The sequence below is a fragment of the Trichomycterus rosablanca genome, chromosome 19 (assembly GCF_030014385.1).
Source record: "Trichomycterus rosablanca isolate fTriRos1 chromosome 19, fTriRos1.hap1, whole genome shotgun sequence".
In the NCBI taxonomy this organism is placed as follows: Eukaryota; Metazoa; Chordata; class Actinopteri; order Siluriformes; family Trichomycteridae; genus Trichomycterus; species Trichomycterus rosablanca.
In genome coordinates, this window is record NC_086006.1 from 21,963,248 (window position 1) to 21,981,667 (window position 18,420).

Below are 18,420 nucleotides of genomic sequence, written 5' to 3' on the forward strand. Positions count from 1 at the left end.
GGTGTTAATGTAACACATCAGAACTGAAGTAAATTAAATGTGGCTATCAAATCCCTTATTGTTTAATTAAGTTGTAACCAAACTTTAGGTCATACAGACCAGCAGTATGTTTTAGATCAACAGTATTATGTAGAGATTTAATAGATGTGACATGGCAGTAATAAACTTTTTACAAATCTATCTGAATAAAGACTTAATTTAAAGCAAAATCCAGTTTAAGGTCATAGTTATAAACGATTATTTCCAATTGCACTTGTAACCACCTGGGGGTGCTGTAGGTACCACCAGAGCTATTTTGAGAGCCACTGCAGAAGTTTTCCATTTGAATACAGGAATGTATTTTACTATGTGTGCATTATAATAATGACAGTGCTGCATTAGGATAAAGATTCAGTACTGTAATTCACTGTGTGACCTTTCTATTCACTCCTGCAGATCGTTTATGTGTGGCTCCTCAGCCTCTCCAACCTAGTGCTGCTACAGCAGAAAGTGGTAACTATTACAAACATCAGTTACATTTTATACTTTTAAAACAATGAAGTAGATCCTAAATGTATCTTCTGTTTTAATTTTTAACTTTATAGTTTCACCAGCTGCCAGAAATCAACCTTCAGCGAACAGCCTACATCCAACAGTGAATCAATCTGAGAAAACATCAGTGGTCAGCAAGGCCAGGGCCAAGGTACTTATTCTTAAGAACACAAAGTACGATCTAACTGTTCTATGGTTTATGTATGTATTTATTTATTTGTATTGAATTTTTCTTTTACAGAGTTTTAAGTTCTTGAAAGGAAGACAAAAATGTAAGTACTGTACTAATCCAATAATATGCACATATGCAAAAACTCAGGCACCCCTGTTTAATTTTGATCTCTGCATATAACTATGTATTGTTACTTTTCACAGCAAAAACGGCTCCACCGCCAGCTGTTCCACCTCCACCATATGGTGCCACTGCAGGTGGATTCAAATTTGGTAAGATGTTTTTCTATATTATATATAAACATGGGATCTGCTATTGTGTAAAACTTAATGCTTTGAGTTTAAATAAAAAATGTCTTCTGTCTAGATTTTGGATTACGTTTTGGGAAGCCCAAAGGACCAAGGAGTCAGCCTGAAACATGGGTGTAAATCAGATGGAAAAGAGAGTGCCTTATAACATTTAGAGACCAAACTAATGGGAAAGTGCCTGTCTACGTGCCTGTCTGTTTTTTTTTTATTTTTTACCAAAGACATTAAATAGAATATGTTCTTTCGGAGCGCATTAAGGAATACAGCCGATCAGCTACAATCAGTTAATGTATTCACAGTAAGCGCTTTATAGGAACATTAGTGCATTGTAGGGTGTTTACTCACTTCTGGAGTAGTTAAACACCTACCAGCATGTTTTAGGAGGAGCAGAGGAATCAAACATGAGACAAATGGACTTGCATGAAAGTCATCTTGGCAACAGTGACCCTTGCACTGTGGCTTATGTTGTTGTAGCAGGTCTGAAAGTATTACAGCTATTGAAATTGAAAGCTGTTAATAATGTTAGTAATGTTAAGTATTCAGAGGGTATAATAACAGAGGTATAGAGCTTACACAATGTTATCTATACACCGGAGTCTCACTTAAATGCATTTTATATTGAAAACCTTAATTCATCTACATTTTGCCATAAGAAGCAGCTGGGAGTTGAGTGTAATGGAGGAGGTTTTTTACTGCACACATACAGTATTTTTAATGTCATTTATTTTATGCTGTTAATTATAAATGTATTACATAGGCACAATGTGCATGCCAGTGCTACTGTAAAACTGATTATTTATAAAATTATTTAAATAATAGCTTGACCTTTTTTAAACAATTGCTTTACTGATGAACATTGGGCTTTTTGCAGGACTTTCTTACACAACTTTGCTTCATGCTCTTCATAATCACAGAGAACAATTAGCATACACGTTAGTCTTACTGTCTCTGTTCTCCTACCGGATTAAAAGCTACTGTACGTCATTGTTATTGACAGTTATTGTACTTCACTGTTAAAAGAAATGCAGTTTAGCCAAAAACGTAAATGCAAATGATGTCAGAGTCATTGGAAAATACTTGCTAGCTTGCAGAACAAACCAAGATTATTATTATCTATATAAACGCACAAGACTCCAATTAAAATCTGTAAAAGAATCAGGAATTAAAGCTTTCTCAATATTATGAGCTCAGTTGTTTGTGGTTTGATGTACAGCCTTTATATTTACTTACTTTTCTCTAACTGCTTCATTCCTGCTGTGTTATCAGGGTCATGGTGGGTCAGGTGCTGCTCTGAAACAGGGTGGGAATACACTCTGGCCACCAATTCATCACAGTGCAACATACACACAACATCTAGAGATTATTTCAACATCCAATTCAATTACATTTTGTGTTGTGAAAATAAATCTGGTAAAATCCCATCCCACAGTGAGACAAGGAGAATATATCAAACTCAGAAACAGTGACCAGAGGCAAGGATTGAACTGCTAAGATCACAGTGAGAGCACAATGAACAATGCTTAAAGAACACGACTTATTATCAAACTTTAGTCCGTTTATGTCTCCATGAAAAGAACAACACTGAACAAATATGCTAAAACTGAGGTATATTTTTGGGCAGAATTGGGCAGATTTTTGTTAGATGTTAGAAAAAAGAAAGACACAGCAAACCATCACCAAATCCTCGTCTCACTTGTGAAGGACGTCAAAAGTGATTTGCTGCCTCACAGCCTGGATGGCTGAAAGAATGGATTGCTTCTGTGTTAGATGTACCGTGATAGACTAGACCCCCGTTGAGGATGAAATAGCCATCTTGTATCCAGTTTTCCTGAGTGGTGCCGGACCCACCATGAATTCAGTGGAAACAATACAGGACGATAAACATTCATTAGTTCACAAGTTTATTATTCTCTGTAAAAAAGCGTCCTTTATTATTATTTTAATAAAACAGCGTCAGTCTCAGACGTGAGGGTTAAGAAGTTGTTGTTACTGGTTAAAGCTGCAGAACAGAACAGTACAGTTACACAATTAAAGGGCACTTTGTGTTACCCCAGACAGAAGTTATCTGCTCTATGTGGCATAGTGGTAAACTGCACCAGCCCACTACCACTGGAATTCGGGGGAATCCTGTCCAGAGTGTGTTACATCATTAAGCCCAGTGATTCCGGGGAAACCAAACCCATTGTTATCCTTAACCAGGATCAAGCGTTGGTTTGTTTGTTGTTTGTTTATTAGGATTTTAACGTCATGTTTTACACTTCAGTTACATTCATGACAGGAACGGTAGTTACTCATTACACAAGATTCATTAGTTCACAAGGTTATATCGACCACAGTCATGGACAATTTAGTATCTCCAATGCACCTCACTTGCACGTCTTTGGACTGTGGGAGGAAACCGGAGCTCCCGGAGGAAACCCACGCAGACACAGAAAGAACATGCTAACTCCACACAGAAAAGACCCGGATAGCCCCACCTGGGGATCAAACCCAGGACCTTCTTGCTGTGACATGACAGTGCTACCCACTTAGCCACCGTGCCGCCCCAAGCATTGGTAAAACATGATAATGAAATGAAAATGTTCAATCAAGAAAAATGCTCACTAGTGGCACAGTAAAAAAAAAAGACTTTCAGAGCAACAAAACAACCAATGAGATTGTTTCCGAAATCTAACTAAAACCATTAGTAGCTGAGAATTATTGCTAGTGTTTTCAATGCCTTGAGTGTAAAGCTTGGTAAAAGGCACTGGTTTTGCTCTAGTGTAGTGAAGTGACAAAGTAAACAAAGCAACAGATTGATTATTCAGTAATTGTTTACCTGCAGAGTGCACCTATATGGTAGGAGTAGCTCATAAAAGCAGCAATGAATAGATGTACAAGGTCAGTGAATGTAATACAGTGGGCTACAGACAGGACTCGCAATGGTTTATTGTCCAAATATGCAATTATGCAATGCTGCAGTGCTTCTGAAATTAGGTCATACATGTTGAAAAGAACTTGTTGACAAGCTCAAATAAAGAATCTTATCCACACTGTATTTAAACCAATGAAGATAAAGTTTTATTTTTTTATAAAACAGTATCAGTATTGTTAGCCTTTAATAAAATGCTAAGCAGTTATAAAAATGCATATTAAATGTCTTTAGTACCAGCTAAGCAAACCATATTCATTCTTTTTTAATGTAAAACTGAATGACATTCTTAGTGTTAAGATGTACATGGTTAGTTTACAAGGTTTCCAGTGTAAAAGCCAGTTTAGGTAAAACGTTACCAGTTTAAAGATAATTACCAGAAGGGCATGGCAACACAACTTGACTAAAAACAGATCATCATACACTGTATGGCCAAAAGTATTTGAACACCTGACCATAGACTCTGTTAAAATAGAGTGACCTATATGTGATTGGGCAAGCCGTAGCCTAGTGGTTAAGACACAGGACTAGTAATCCAAAGATTGCTGGTTCAAGCCCCACCACTGCTAGGTTGCTGCTGTTGGGCCCTTGAGCAAGGCCCTTAACCCTCAGTTGCTCAGACTGTATACTGTAACTGTAATGTAAGTCGCTTTGGATAAAGGTGTCTGCTAAATGCCGTAAATGTAAATGATAATTCTCATAATTTGTGCCCATTTAGTCCAAATAGTTTGTAGAGCTGGGCAATGATGTTGGTCAAGAAAGTCTCAACTGATGTTTCAGTTCATTCTAAAGCTGTTGAGTGGGGTTGAGGTCAGGACTCTGTACAGGCCACTGGAGTTTCTTTAAAACAAGCTTTTTTCATGTATTTATGGAAGTCATGCTGGAACAGGAAAGGGCCTTCCCTAAACTGCTGCTGCAAAGTTAAAAGCATAACTTCCTTTATCAAACTGATTTATTACATCTGTTTGCAATGAATATGGCTGAAACACATAAATACAGCAATTAGAATGGGTGTCCCAATACTTTTGTCCTGAGACAGTTGCATCTGAGACAGCACAGTCCTACAAATATGCGGTCACGTACCTTAAGAAACAATGAGCAATCAAAATACACCAAACAACAGACATGATTACATTATAATGCATGTTTAAACTGGGGGCGCCATTTATTCCAACCATGGGTGCTTTTTTACATGTTACCTTCTGGAAAGATGCAACAAAAAGGTCAAAATATGGACACTTATAAGTCTCTGTTTGTGTTTTTTCTGTTTCATGAAAAAAAGCTGATTGTCAGCCAACAGCCAGCAGCTCATTTCTACAGAGAACCTTGACACGAAAGAACACACCGTGCACCTAATATTCTTCCACCAGTCATGCTCCACCTATCTGCCCGTCGGTAGGCATCCCTGTTAAAGCAACAAAAAAGTGACTGCCAGTCTGGCCTTGCCTTCCTTATGTGCACCCAACTGTGTCTGTAAAACATCTGAGCAGGATGGTAGCACCGTTGATACTCAAACCCAGGTCTCTGTGATGTTGGGCTAGCTTATTAGACCTCTGTGCGACCCAAGTGAAATTGAATCAATCGCTTTGCATAGCTGATAAGGTTTGTCTTACTGAACCAACCCAGTTTAGCATTGCTAGTCAGCTGGTAATGATAGTGTTTACAGTCTCGCTAGAGTAAAAAATGTGCATGTCGATTAAGCCACGGCACTGCAAGCAGCATTTTCTCAGATAAAGCTGCCCAGTGAAAAAACAGGTACTTGTTAATAAAAATGATTTAACGTACACTCGTACAATCAGAAGAAGCTTTGCAGGATTTAAAGGAGATAAACGGCCAATAAATGACAGTCAAAGGAAATCTAAGGACCATAGAAGAAACGTCTAAAAAACAGTTCTAAACGTTAAGATGCAAATGGTCTGCAATACTCAAAGCAATATTATACATGTCATGGTTTACTAGGCATGGCAGTCATCCAGTTGGCAAGAACCAACTTATGAGCATCCCTCAGCTCTGAGGAAAACCGAGCACCAAGAAACTCAAGAACTGATCCAGTACAGTTAATTTCAAAGCGTTTACATATTTAACAGCTTATTATTTTCACATCCACAAAACACAGACGAGCTTTAGAAGGAATGTGCACTTAAACAAAAAAGTACACTGGTATCCCTGCCAAACACACTTCTAGCTTAGACAGTAACATGTAATAAACTACTCTATACATTTTAATAAAAAGAAAGAAAGAAAATTAGGGGACCCTGAGAAATTGATAGAAAATGAAATAATTAGTAGGGACACCCATGTCATTGGTTTTGAAAAACTAGAAGCTGCCTTTTAGTGGTTGCTTGTGCTGATCCTAGAGATGTACTAATTCAATATTAGCATAGAGGATAATTATGAACTGGGGAACTGATTTGTTTTAGAGACCAGATTAACCACAAGATTAATACTAAAGTAGGACACAAACCTAGTTGTATGGAAAGAAATAATTAAAATTGTTTATGTTGTACATTTTACTTGAGTGGTTAGAGGTAAACAGCTAGTTATTAAGCTGGCTAAAGAGCTAGCTTTTAAGCAAGCTAATAACAGACTGTTTGCTAATCAGATCTCCAAGCTAATTTGTAAATTATCTAATTCCTCAAAACTTGTGCCAACACTGAACCACCTCAGGCTTCTCTAAGGAAAATAAGAATTAAAGAATAAAACTAAACCAGACAGAAACAAAAGGCTCTGCACATCAAGCACACCACACAGACCTGCTACAGTGCTAACTGCTCACATTTGTGCTTGTGAAAGTTAAGGATGGGTAAGTGAATTAAAATTCAGATCCTTGAGGTAATTTTTATTTAAAAACAGGATCAGGACATCCCTAGGAAAGAAGAAACTTAATCGGAATCAATTGCAGGCCAACCTTCCAGTATCAATGCCTGACCTCAGACACTTTTACTTTATGGGCACAAATTCCTACACACGCCTCAAATTTTGTAGAGAGTCTTTCCAAAACAGAGCAGGCAGTGACATTCGCAGAGTAATGACCAACTCTATACTTATGTCCATGGTTTTTGAATGGGATGTCTAACAAACATATGGTTATGTGTCAACCTTGCATATTGTCAAATCAAAACATGAAAAATCTGATAACTTATTATCATGTCATTAGTAAAATACCTGGTTTGGCTAAGTAACCAGCCTACAGTAACCATTATAAATTTGCTCAGGTATAAACAATCACCTCTCAGGTGACACCAGGCTAACTGACATCAATTGTAGTGGTTTAGATTTTTTGGTAAAACCAGCGGTTCCTTGAGGATTACACTACTAGTAGTGAGTGGTAGCACAAAAATTTAGGAAAAAGCTTTAACTAGGCTTCAGTATGGCTGGGTGGCAAGAAAGAATCCGCTCCTGAATAAGTGCCATAATAAAAGATTTGAAACAACACTGACAACATACGTTGTTGTGGTGTTCATTCCAAAAAGTTCAAACAGAGCACACCACCAAATATACACCATACCTACCGTGAAGCATGGTGGTGGCAGCATTATATCGTAGGGATGTTTCTCTTGAGCAGAAACTGGGCAATTGGTCAGGATTGGAGAGAAAGATGTATGCATCCAAGTACATCCCAATTCTTAATGGAATTGTGTCCCTCTGCTAGATAGCTGAAGATGGGTTGGAGGTTCACCTTCCAGCACAACAACCCTAAACACACTGCCAAATAACAATGCAGCGGCTTAAGGATAGTAAGGTGAATGTCCTTTAGTGGCCGAGTCAAACCCCTGACCTAAATCTGACTGAACAAAGCAAAGATTCAGCAACGAAGAGTGGGCAATCTCCAATGTAGGTGTGGAATTCCGGTAGGAAAATATCCAAACAAACTGATGGCTGTAATTGATAAAAAAATAATAATAATTAAGTGTTTGAGTGGTCACCCAGGCAGGTCAGTGGCTCTGCTGAGATTTAATCTCTTCAGCAGTGTGCTAGCGTGTAAGACCGCTGTCCCACCCGAGCGCTTTATATTCAAATTTTTTATATTCAATCTCATAACCGTTACCATTTTCCAGGCAAAGTGTGTAAAAAAATATTTTTGTGAGTTTTGATTTCAGGCTCTAAGACAAAGAAGTGACTGTCAAAGGGGTATGATGAAGAGTTGAAGAGTTAGGCACTGAATATATAAACAAACCAGGTGATCCAGATGAGACGCAGTTCAGAAAAACAATATTAATGAACCTTCAGTTTAGATCTACACAAATATAAAATACTACATGATCAGCAAAACATTTTAAATTAAATACTTTGGCTAAGAGAAAAATAAAAGTACTTACAGGAGCTGCTTCATCAACAAAACTTAAAAAGAAAAAATATAGAATCTTCATTTTTTAAAAAGTCCAAACATGATGTTTTTAACAGACAACATCTGGAATGCCAGTCAATTATAAATGTATTTTCATTCAGTAAGTCATTGTGAGGAATCAGTGGGTCCACAGTGAATCCTGTCGCTGAGAAAGTCACCTGCAGTGGGTTTACAGGAAGCCTGAAAAATAGTGGAAACCTGAGGAGCGGTGTTCACTGAGGGCTCGATTCCTGGGCTCGAAGCACCGTGGGTAACCGAAGGGCAGTTGCCAGTCTGAAGTGAGTCTGAAGTTTCCGACTTGTGCGTATCAGCCTCATCAGGCTTGAGTACGTTGGGCTTTGCTTCGTCTTTCTCCTCCTGTTCTTGTTTGGGGTTGTACTGTTTGAGACGGATATGCCACGCCAAGCTACACACAGCCGAAACCGTCTGAAACTGGTGGACGACGTTGCGCGGGATGAAGTAGATGTCGTCATCGCAGAGCTGTACGCGGACATACCGGATGCCCTCCCGTCGCAGTTGGTTCAGCTTGGCGTCGTCCACCCACTGCACACACTGGAGATCACAGGAGTGTTTTTAGTTTTAATTTACTAGTTAACAAAACAAGCAGTAATAATTTGACTGCTAGTGAATAAAAACATGTATGGAGTGGTAAGGTGCCATAAGGGTCGATTCTGGGTCCAATGGCAATATATGTTTAATCTATGGAATATCACAGAAGCACTGATCCTACCTGTGACACAGGTGGCTCGTACACATCAAGCTGAAGCCTCTGCACAACTTCGTTAAAATCCTCAGCATGAAAACACACCACGTCTTTGGTTATCCTCCGTTTGTCACTCCTGCAGAATAAAATATATTAACAAACGATATATAGGCAAACAGTTGATTTAGCTTTTGTGGCTTAAACATGTTACAACCCAACACTCAATCAATGAGTTAGGGGTCACCACAGCAGATCACAGCAGATTATTTGTAATACTAACAACAATAAATAATGACTAAAGCCATTTTTACCCAAACTGTTATGTACTGTAGCTTAAAAAACGCTGGTTCATTGCAACTTCTTTCTTGTTCTGTATGAGGAAGAGCTCTCAGTCCCTATTTGTTCGTGAGGACCAATGTACCTGGACAAAGAAAAAAAATCAGCTCACCACTCTCCAAACTGCACAGCCTTAAGGACTCCAACAGCAGCCGTACTCTGCCAGTCGAAGCTCTGGCCCACGTGATCGGCGTGCGCTCTCGTACGATCCTCGAACAGGATCTCACGTGGCTCGCTTGCCCTCGGCAGGTAGTGCAGGTTCTTGATTTCATTCATGGACCTGCAGGGATGACGAAGGGCTTCTGTTTATTAACCTTCTGAGGCATCATATGTCATTTTACAAATCAGTCTTGAAGTTGCACTCGTTTTTTTCTCTTTGGTTTTGTTCATTTTCTGTGCAGGTGACATTTACAGATCTTAATTAACACTAGTCTCAAGACTTTATCTCAAATGAGATGAATACTGGCAAACTTCTTTGAGATTTTTGGATTAAAGGTGAATAGGAATGACGTTTACTAGGGAGAGACCAATCTTTGTGTACATTTTCAGCCAATCACTGTAACTAAATGGACCACGTCCAAAACTGCACCCTATCTAAACAAACAGTAAAATCAACTCAGAACTGCTTTGGTTAACAAAGCTAAATGAATCTGTTAGCTCGACAGAGAGAGCCAGGCCAAGTACACAATCTGGGATTTCTGGCCACGGACGACTTTGGCATCATCTGGGTTATATCTGTATCCAGTAGGTCTAATGCTTTTCTGTTGGACCACTTTAGAACACCACATATCCGTTCTAACCCCTAAATTTGAGCGTTAGCCTATTTTTGCATTCAGCAAAAATACAAGACAAACTATAAGACACTGAGTGGCTACGTCTGAGGGGGAGAAGACTCAAGCCCTGTGTCGGATAGATGCCCTGTCCAAGGTATTCCTGCCTTCCTTGGATTCCTGGTCAAACCAGACACACTAAGACACTGACCAGCTTAAAGTGGTTGATGACAATGAAATGAATAAACTTGTATACCTGCGCCTTTTAAATGGAGACTTTGGCATATCAGCTGTAGGGACCATTTGCTCTCCCGGTCGCACCCACATGATGGGCCCGTCGTCACTCTGAGAGCGACAATCCAACTTCAGGCTAGAGAGGCTTCCCCATGGCAAAGTCATCTGTTCAAACACAAAAATTAGTGTTCAACAAAGTCAGAAATGGGGGGAAAAAAAACAAACAAAAAAACTTTTCTAGTAGAACACAGAAATGAAATGTATTTATGTTCGAATAAAATTTATTTTAGCTTAAAACAAAAAGCTCTGGCAACGATCGCCATTTGGAGACATGAGGCTGCTTTTATTTTACAGCTTACCAGTCACCATGTTGCATTTTTTCTCACAATGCCATGCTACTGTGTGAAAGGTACATAAAATAGGTCTGTGTGATGTGAAACATTGAGTCAGTTTATGTCTGTGCATCTCTTTTAATTACGTTATATAAACAAATTGTCTCACTGGCAATTTTAAAAAGGTCAGCTCCAAACTGTTATAGCTGAGTGACAAAGCGGTGTATCTGGGCAAAGTGCGATGCTCGAGGTTTCTCCTTGTTTCTCTGCATAGGAAAACAATGGCACAGCCAGCACAAAGCAGATTTCCCAGCAAGTAAAGTGATTTTAACAAGCCTCAATAAAACAGCATACGCATCTACAGAAAGCCAATAGCATGAACCTATTGTGTTAAACGAAAAGTAAAAGATGGTCACCTTTAGGAAAGGTGATTCCTCCAGCATGTCAAGGAACTCTGGGAAAAAGTCCCCGACCTCCTCATCCACCGCCCCAACAAGGCTGATTTGTCGCATGGGGCCGGCTCGGTATGTCCCAGAGCAGTATGTTCGACTCACCTGCGATCACACAAACCAGACAAAGGTTAGGTCTTTTGACCAAAAAGTAGATCTTTTTTTTTTTTTTTTTTTTTACAAAAAATGTATTTAAAATGATGTCTGTATATATTTACTCTGTGTGGGAAGCTGGGTGTTTCCACATCATGTAAGCACTTACTTATCATTCAATGGAACTATGGATGTAATCATTGATATTACTTGGGACATCACTTATACTTTTGACCATGAATGGGTTGAACCCCAGAAAACTCTAAAGAAAACTAGAACCCAAGTAGGGATGTCCCAATCACGTTTTTTTGTTCCCGATCCCGATCTTTAATTTTGATCCCGATCCCATACCGATTCTCAAACCGATACTTGTATTTTCTAGATATTGTCTAGATAAGAACTAGATAACACTGTTTACACAGTGCACACTTCAAGTACATTACAGTTATTCAAATTAATCCAATGTATATGTTTAACAACTGAATAGCTCTGCAGTGCTGTAGGGAAAAAATTGCCTGCATCCAAGCTATTGCTTAATGTTCTTTTACAAAATAAAAGTAAACAAACCTAGTGCAGCATTGCAGTAAAAATGAAGTGAGAATTACAGTTTCACTTTGAACTTTATATTCAAAGAACATAATTCTGTTTAATGCAGTGATACACTAAAAATGAACAAAAATCTCCACTCACAAGTGGTGTAGCAGCTTAACTTGAATATAAAAAAACAAATAAGTTACTTAACAGCATTACAGTAAAACCTGAATACCAAAATAAAATGGAAAGTCACTCTTTTGTTATGAAGGAAAGCCAGTTCTTAAAGTGCTTGTATTGTGACAATGGTTTGATGGACGGGTCTACGCAAAGTGAGTGTGTTTTGACCCTTTGGGGCTTCCATAGTGCATAGGATAGCGTGCTCGGCTCTGGCTGTCCGCTATTCGGAACAGAATAAGTTAATAAAGTGTTATGCTTCTGACCATTTGTGAATATACCGTGTATTTTATTTCTTTATTAAGCGAGTGCATCACTACGACGCTCGGTTACATAACTAAGCCAATCAGAGAGCTTGATACTGAGATGTCGTTCAGTCTTGTAACACGTAAACTCGTAAAAGCTGTGTGTTATGGTCCTGAAGTTTTCATACTCAGATTAAAAGTTATTGTTTTGTAAACCGGAGTGATCCTCGACTCACACACCATATAAACAGTAAAATTCTACAGTAATGAACGCAGCTCTGCTCCTACCGCCTCGTGAAGCGCTCGCATTACAGACATTACACCGCTGTTGGACTCGTTTCACTTTCCAATTTAAAGTATTTCCACACAGTGGACATGCTGACGTAAAACAAAAGATCGGGTTATGATCGGCATTAGTAAAGCCGATTTCCGATCAGTTAAAAATGCCTTGATCGGCCCTGATCCCGATCTGTGAGATCGGATCGGGACATCCCTAAACTCAAGTAATACAGCTGGAGTTTACCCATGCAACCCAGTTACAGGTTCACCACTACCTAATGCTGAAAATAACAACTAAAAAACACCTCTGGACCCACCTGAGAGTGAAAGTTGGCGATAGTGGTGGTCTCAATGTCCTTTTTTCCAAGAATCTCCACCTTGACTGGAGTGTTGGGAAAGTTAAAGGCAAAGTAGTCAAGAAAGTCAGGGAGGTAGGCAGCAGCACCGTGGACAACAGTCAGCGCATAGCGTGCAGCTCCGACAGAAATTTCACTAAAAGCCAGCTCAAGAAATTCACGAGTAAACCTCTCCGTTTCCTCAGGTGTTAAATCAGAGATTTCATCGGCGTATGCGTGCAGGACGGACGCCCCACCATTGGGCTGCACCTCCTCGTGTATGAACCTGCTGAAAACAGAGTCCGTCTGCAAGCATGAGCTACGGATGGAGTGGTCCTGATGAGAGGTGAAAGGTGAATCTGAGCCCTCACTCAGACGTGGGTGGCTGAGTTCTTCATCCTTGATGCAGGTGAGATGTTTTGTGTTGGAGAATAAAGGGTCTTCTGTTGGTCCTGAGCACACCGTCTGAACCTCTTTGTCACTTGTTCGCAATTGCTTGTGGCGCTCCTCTTCTCTGTGCCGTTTCTTTTTCTTCTTCTTTTTCAGCAGGTACTCCTCCAATGTCTGAGGCTTCCCGTTCTCATTATGGTGCTCTGGAAAAGGACAAATGCTATTATAGTAATTAAAAACAGGAAATTAAGTAGCAATAAGACAAAAATCAGAAATTACAACTAAATTAATAATAACAAAGGACCATCACCAAAGACATTTAATTTTTAGACATCTTGTTTTCATAAATATAATGATTTTACTGCACGTGTCACATAATTATACAGCTAACCAGAGTGTTGATGCATGACTTTTAATAATGCAGGCTTATATCCACAACTTACAAGTCAAAAAATCATAAGTTCCTGCAAGCAATTTCCTACTGCAACCTAAAGTACACCTTATGTATATTACACAGTATGTAACCAAACCACTGGTAGTAGACTGATTTGACACAATACAGAGTACAGTCGTGTGTATTTTAAGATTTTAATACATAATATACAAGAATAAATCAAAATGCAACCAAATCAAATCAAACCAAATAAATAAAACTGTACATGGGTTTAAGTCCACTTTCATTTAAAAAGTACATTCTTATAACCAGTCATGGTCTTTAGTGATGTAAAGGATTGTGCTCACATGCATCGAATAATCAGATTACTACAGAAAAAGCCAGATTCTGGCAATAGTCTAATTACTCGGGCTACATGCACTTCTGTAATCTGACATTTGCATACATATAAAAGTTGTAAAAATGCCAACAGTCTTGGACTAATAATAATTACAAGATCACACTGCCATGAAAATGCTTCATACCAATTAAGAACTTTATTACTGCCAAAAAGAATAATCTAACTTTATGTGCATGTAAATACACTCAAACACTGTTTTTTCCTCTTTTTTAAACTACCCTTTTTAAACAACTTTTAACCAGTAATATTAGTACTTTGGTGTATGTATTTAATAAAAAAGGTGATGTCAAACCAAGGTACCATATGACATGTTAAACTTTATCATGACTATTAAACAAAATATGATTTCACAAAAAGGGAATACAGCAGAATTGTACAGAATCTTAATTATTTAGGGAATAAAGTTCTCACCACTGTACCTGCCCGCTGAACCGTGACTAGGCCAGTCCTAAACTTAAATTTGGCTTATCTGTAATCATTTAGATGTGGACTTTGTTTTGTATTTTGGGTCACTTTCCTGCTTGATAACCCAATTAAATCCACACTTGAGCTAGCCTATGGACAGATGATCTCCCATTCTCCACACAGCAAAGCTTCCCAACACTATAACTGCCTGTAAATGTCTGACTGTTGGTATAACAGAATCTCGGACTGTTAGGTGTTTTGGATGTTTCTTCCTCTCAGTTTCTTTTGGTTTATGCCCAGCTTCCAAAACGGGTGTGATTTGGCTACCCTAAACTGACCCTAGGTGTGTGATGGAATGCGTGTGTGTGTGTGTGATGTCCAGGGTGCATTCCTGCATTCAGCATACTGTTTCCAGATGGTTCCAAATTTATACCAACCATGAACAGAATAAACTTAGAGGAAATTAATGAATAATTGAAAAGAGCTGACTAAGAGTTACAAGTTAGATAAAAAAAACAAAATAATTCAGTGTGAAATAGCGTGTTTTGAGTTTATTACCTTTCTTTTTCTTGCAGTCGGTGATCTTTACGTTCACTTCAGTGTTTTCCTTTTTGGGTTTGAGTTTTGGATCCTTGTCCGGGTGTTTCTGTTTGTTGTGATGATTCTCAGGCTTGGCTACTCTGATAGGAGTGAATGTAAAGAGAGGAGCAGGAGGCAGCGGGGCTGGAGCTGCTTTCCTGGGAGTCCAAACCTGGGCGCCTGGTTCCTTCTTTAATGGGTTCTGGTTGTGGTGGTTATGATGGTGGTGACGGCGGTGTTGGACTGGTGCTTGTTCTTTACTGCTTAAGTTCTTCAGAGGAGAACTCTTCTGCTGCTGTTGTTGTGGTTGTTGTTGATGTAGCGGTTGTTGCTGAGCATGGTGCTGCTTGTGTTGGTGCTGCTGTTGGTGATTATGTAGCTTGATCTTCTTCGCCTCCTTCTCCACTCTCGAGTGCCTCTCCGTCAGTGAATGCTCTCGTTTTTTCTTCTTCTTTTTTTCTCTGCTTATTGCATCTATGGTTATTCCGTCTCTTGGCTTCTCTTCCACTTTAATAACGCGAGGTAGGTCGACCTGTGCAGCCATTTTGCACCTACATTTAAAAGCCTTCCAAAAGTGAACAGCGCATGTCTTTTGTGGATTGTAGTCTTTGGGATATGTAGTCCGTATTCGTACGTCCTATCACGGACTGTTTATTTGTAGTTCTTGTTCGCGTCTTGCAAAGTGCGCATGCGTACGACGAAAGGCATAATGGGAGTTGTAGTTTTCATTTCCGTGGATGTGTGCGTGCGCCGTTGCACGCGCCGTACCACGACGTCACAGGGAAACGTACTCGGGTAAAGCGTGTTCTGGTGGGCGGGGCTTTCTGTACGCGCTGACTGTGCAGTGCAGCTGGATTTTAAATTACAGGCTTGATGTAACAGTCTGTCTGCAGACGTGCACGCGCTTAGCCACACGCACGCCTCTGCTATATGCACGCGCATTTAAGATTCAGAATCAGAATCTTTATTGTTCGCCAAGTACCAGATGTACAAGGAATTTCTCCTGGTGCAGGTGTCAACAAACATACATAAAATAATAAAATAGAAATAATACAAAAGGATTACTATATATAAGCATAGAATTAAATAAAAAATGTGGCAGTGACGAACAGCAACAGGCACTGTGCAATGAGGATATAGGTGTGTTCGAAAACCTAGTGAGCTGCCTTGCTGTCTTACTGCCTACATAGGCAGCTGCCTCAGTAGAGAGGATTCTACTTAGACAGCGATTCCATCGGGTTTCGCATTTAGCATTTGGCATCTTGCCATTCAAACCAATAGGATGGGGTGGCACAGTGCGCTAGCATGTCAACTAACATCTCCCTTCGTGTACTGAAAACGGTTACATTTGCTGACAAGCCCAAACTTGAAAATAAAAACACTTGTGCAAGTTTATACAAGTTAAAAATCAATAATAATTTATTTACGTTTGAAAATAACTCCGTTCGTTTCTCCGCCCGGTCAGCTGTTTTTATAATTTTTCTGTGAGAAGAGCTACCGCACTGAATGCTGGGATAGCCTTGATCACTAAGGACGCTTCCGATGCTCACTCATTCTTGAGTCAAAATAACATTGAAATATTAAGATACCGTAGTAGTGAGCATATTAAGGCATCTAGGATTTCAAACCGCCTCATTCTCAGGAGCGAGCGTAGGATGACGTAAAATGCTGTCTATGTAGAGAGCTCACTAGTTTTTCGAACACACCCATAAAGTATGGTACACTGACAGTACACTGACAGACCAAAGTATAAAATAGAAATTGTACATTACATATAAACATAGGATAAGAATAATTTAGCAGCAACATGAAACTGCATCAAACGTACAATGAATGTGTGCAGTCCGTCCACTGAAAGACTTCAAGTAATTTAAAGAAGATTGTGCAAAGACAGATTGTGCAATAAAAAAGAAGTGACTGTAATTAGTGGTATCAATCCGATACCAAGTAAATACAGGGCCAGTATCGCCGATACCAGTACCGATACTTTTTACTGATAAAAGCAGTTTATTTACTTTCATATAGGGGAGAGCAGTGTGTCATGATTCATGAGTAGGGCATTTATTACTATAATGAACTAAGTCTGAGGTTTTTGTTCTGAACCAATTATATAATAGCAAAACATAATTTATCCCTTTCATTGAACTGCACTTTTCTGGAAATATCCCCACACATCTCCTCTCGCTCAGCCTTTATTCTCTCACTCTCACTGCTACGTGTTTGGTCTCTCTGTGCCGGTTAGTCACGTGACAGGACTACAAGAAAACACAGCAGAGCAGGAGGAGTAAGTTCAGTATTGCCAAATTTGGGCTGGTTTGTAATCACTTTGGCGGCTTAAAATATAAATAAAAACTATTGCTTTTAAAGCAGCTGGAATATAAATAGGCCTACCTTCTCCCACCACATCCAACCTGTTGTCAAAGGTTTGATTGACAGGTTATTCTTTCCAGTTCAAAAGACACTGTTGCCACGCCCATCAATACAGTGATTCATATGTTAGACGGCAACGGCATTTTTTTTTTTTGGACTCATTTCTAGGCTAATGGTTTTGGCGTGTTTAGCGCTCACAATGCCAAAGTGGAAAAAATACTAAAGAAATTACCGAAATAAATGAGAAAGTGACCCTGAATTAAAACACTGGATATCACCTGCTACAGATGATTGTACGGTGCACTGCAAGTATTGTAATTCTGACATCAGGGCACATTACCAGGACTTAAACGATATTAATTTGTAGGTCATGGTGGTTTAACTGTGTAGTTTATTACTTTTGAAATGCTAAACATCATCTGCTTATCCTGTGTTGTTTTGGGTGGTTTTTCATGCATTTGGCGGATTTTGAAAAGGTTTTTGGCTGGAAACCACTGTTGCAATCTGGCAACCCTCAGTAAGGAGTGCATGTAAGATGTGAGAGGAGCTACTACTGTCTGTACACACATGGTCTTTATTTTTTTTATGAAACCAGAGAAACGTTGTGAATGTAGCAGAGAAAAAAGTAAAACTGAAGTATCGACACTATCAATATCTGGATCGATCCGCTCACGTCTACTAATAAAGTTAGAACAGCCGTGTGATGTCAATACCTAGCCTAGCCAACTAGTTTACAGCGGAGATACTGACTAAAACCTGACTATTATGAAAGATATACAATAAAGACGTGTGTACGTGTGCAATACATAAACTATACGAAATACATTACAGCTGTATTGTTAGCTTAGGCGCTAGTGTTAGCTGCTAAGCTAATTGCAGTGATATCTGTTTCTGTAATCACTGTATTTATAACTTTTATCATATTAATATTATAATACATACGTTTGTAAGTCGCTGCTCTCAGAAGGGTAATAGATAAAAGTTCAGATGTTTAAAGCGGTCAGATTTCTTGTTTCTGGGTGCTTTACTTTCTCATCACTTCTGAGGTGAAACGTCACCACCAAACGGTTAACTCATACCACATAGTTGTGCTTGCCTGGAGATATGCCTGGAAATATGTACATTTTA

General features: G+C 39.2%; 2 protein-coding genes across 2 annotated transcripts in view; one reads left to right on the forward strand and one right to left on the reverse strand.

The window, feature by feature from the left end:
* The window catches only part of ptpn22 (protein tyrosine phosphatase non-receptor type 22), a 31,585-nt gene extending 29,392 nt beyond the window's left edge, over window positions 1-2,193 (forward strand). The window contains exons 25-29 of the mRNA XM_063015313.1: window positions 436-492; window positions 585-682; window positions 773-803; window positions 907-975; window positions 1,070-2,193. Of these exons, the coding sequence (XP_062871383.1) occupies window positions 436-492; window positions 585-682; window positions 773-803; window positions 907-975; window positions 1,070-1,131 (317 nt within the window). The 3' untranslated portion in view covers window positions 1,132-2,193. The remainder of the gene's footprint in view (window positions 1-435; window positions 493-584; window positions 683-772; window positions 804-906; window positions 976-1,069) is intronic.
* Window positions 2,194-8,297: 6,104 nt separating this feature from the next.
* LOC134333515 (lysine-specific demethylase 9) lies at window positions 8,298-15,466 on the reverse strand. Its single transcript, XM_063015516.1, has 7 exons — window positions 14,902-15,466; window positions 12,737-13,347; window positions 11,062-11,199; window positions 10,336-10,478; window positions 9,422-9,589; window positions 9,001-9,109; window positions 8,298-8,822 (listed from the first exon to the last, which is right to left on the reverse strand). Exons 1-7 carry the CDS (start codon window positions 15,464-15,466, stop codon window positions 8,376-8,378), a joined length of 2,181 nt encoding a protein of 726 aa, XP_062871586.1. The 3' UTR covers window positions 8,298-8,375.
* Window positions 15,467-18,420: the final 2,954 nt, after the last annotated feature.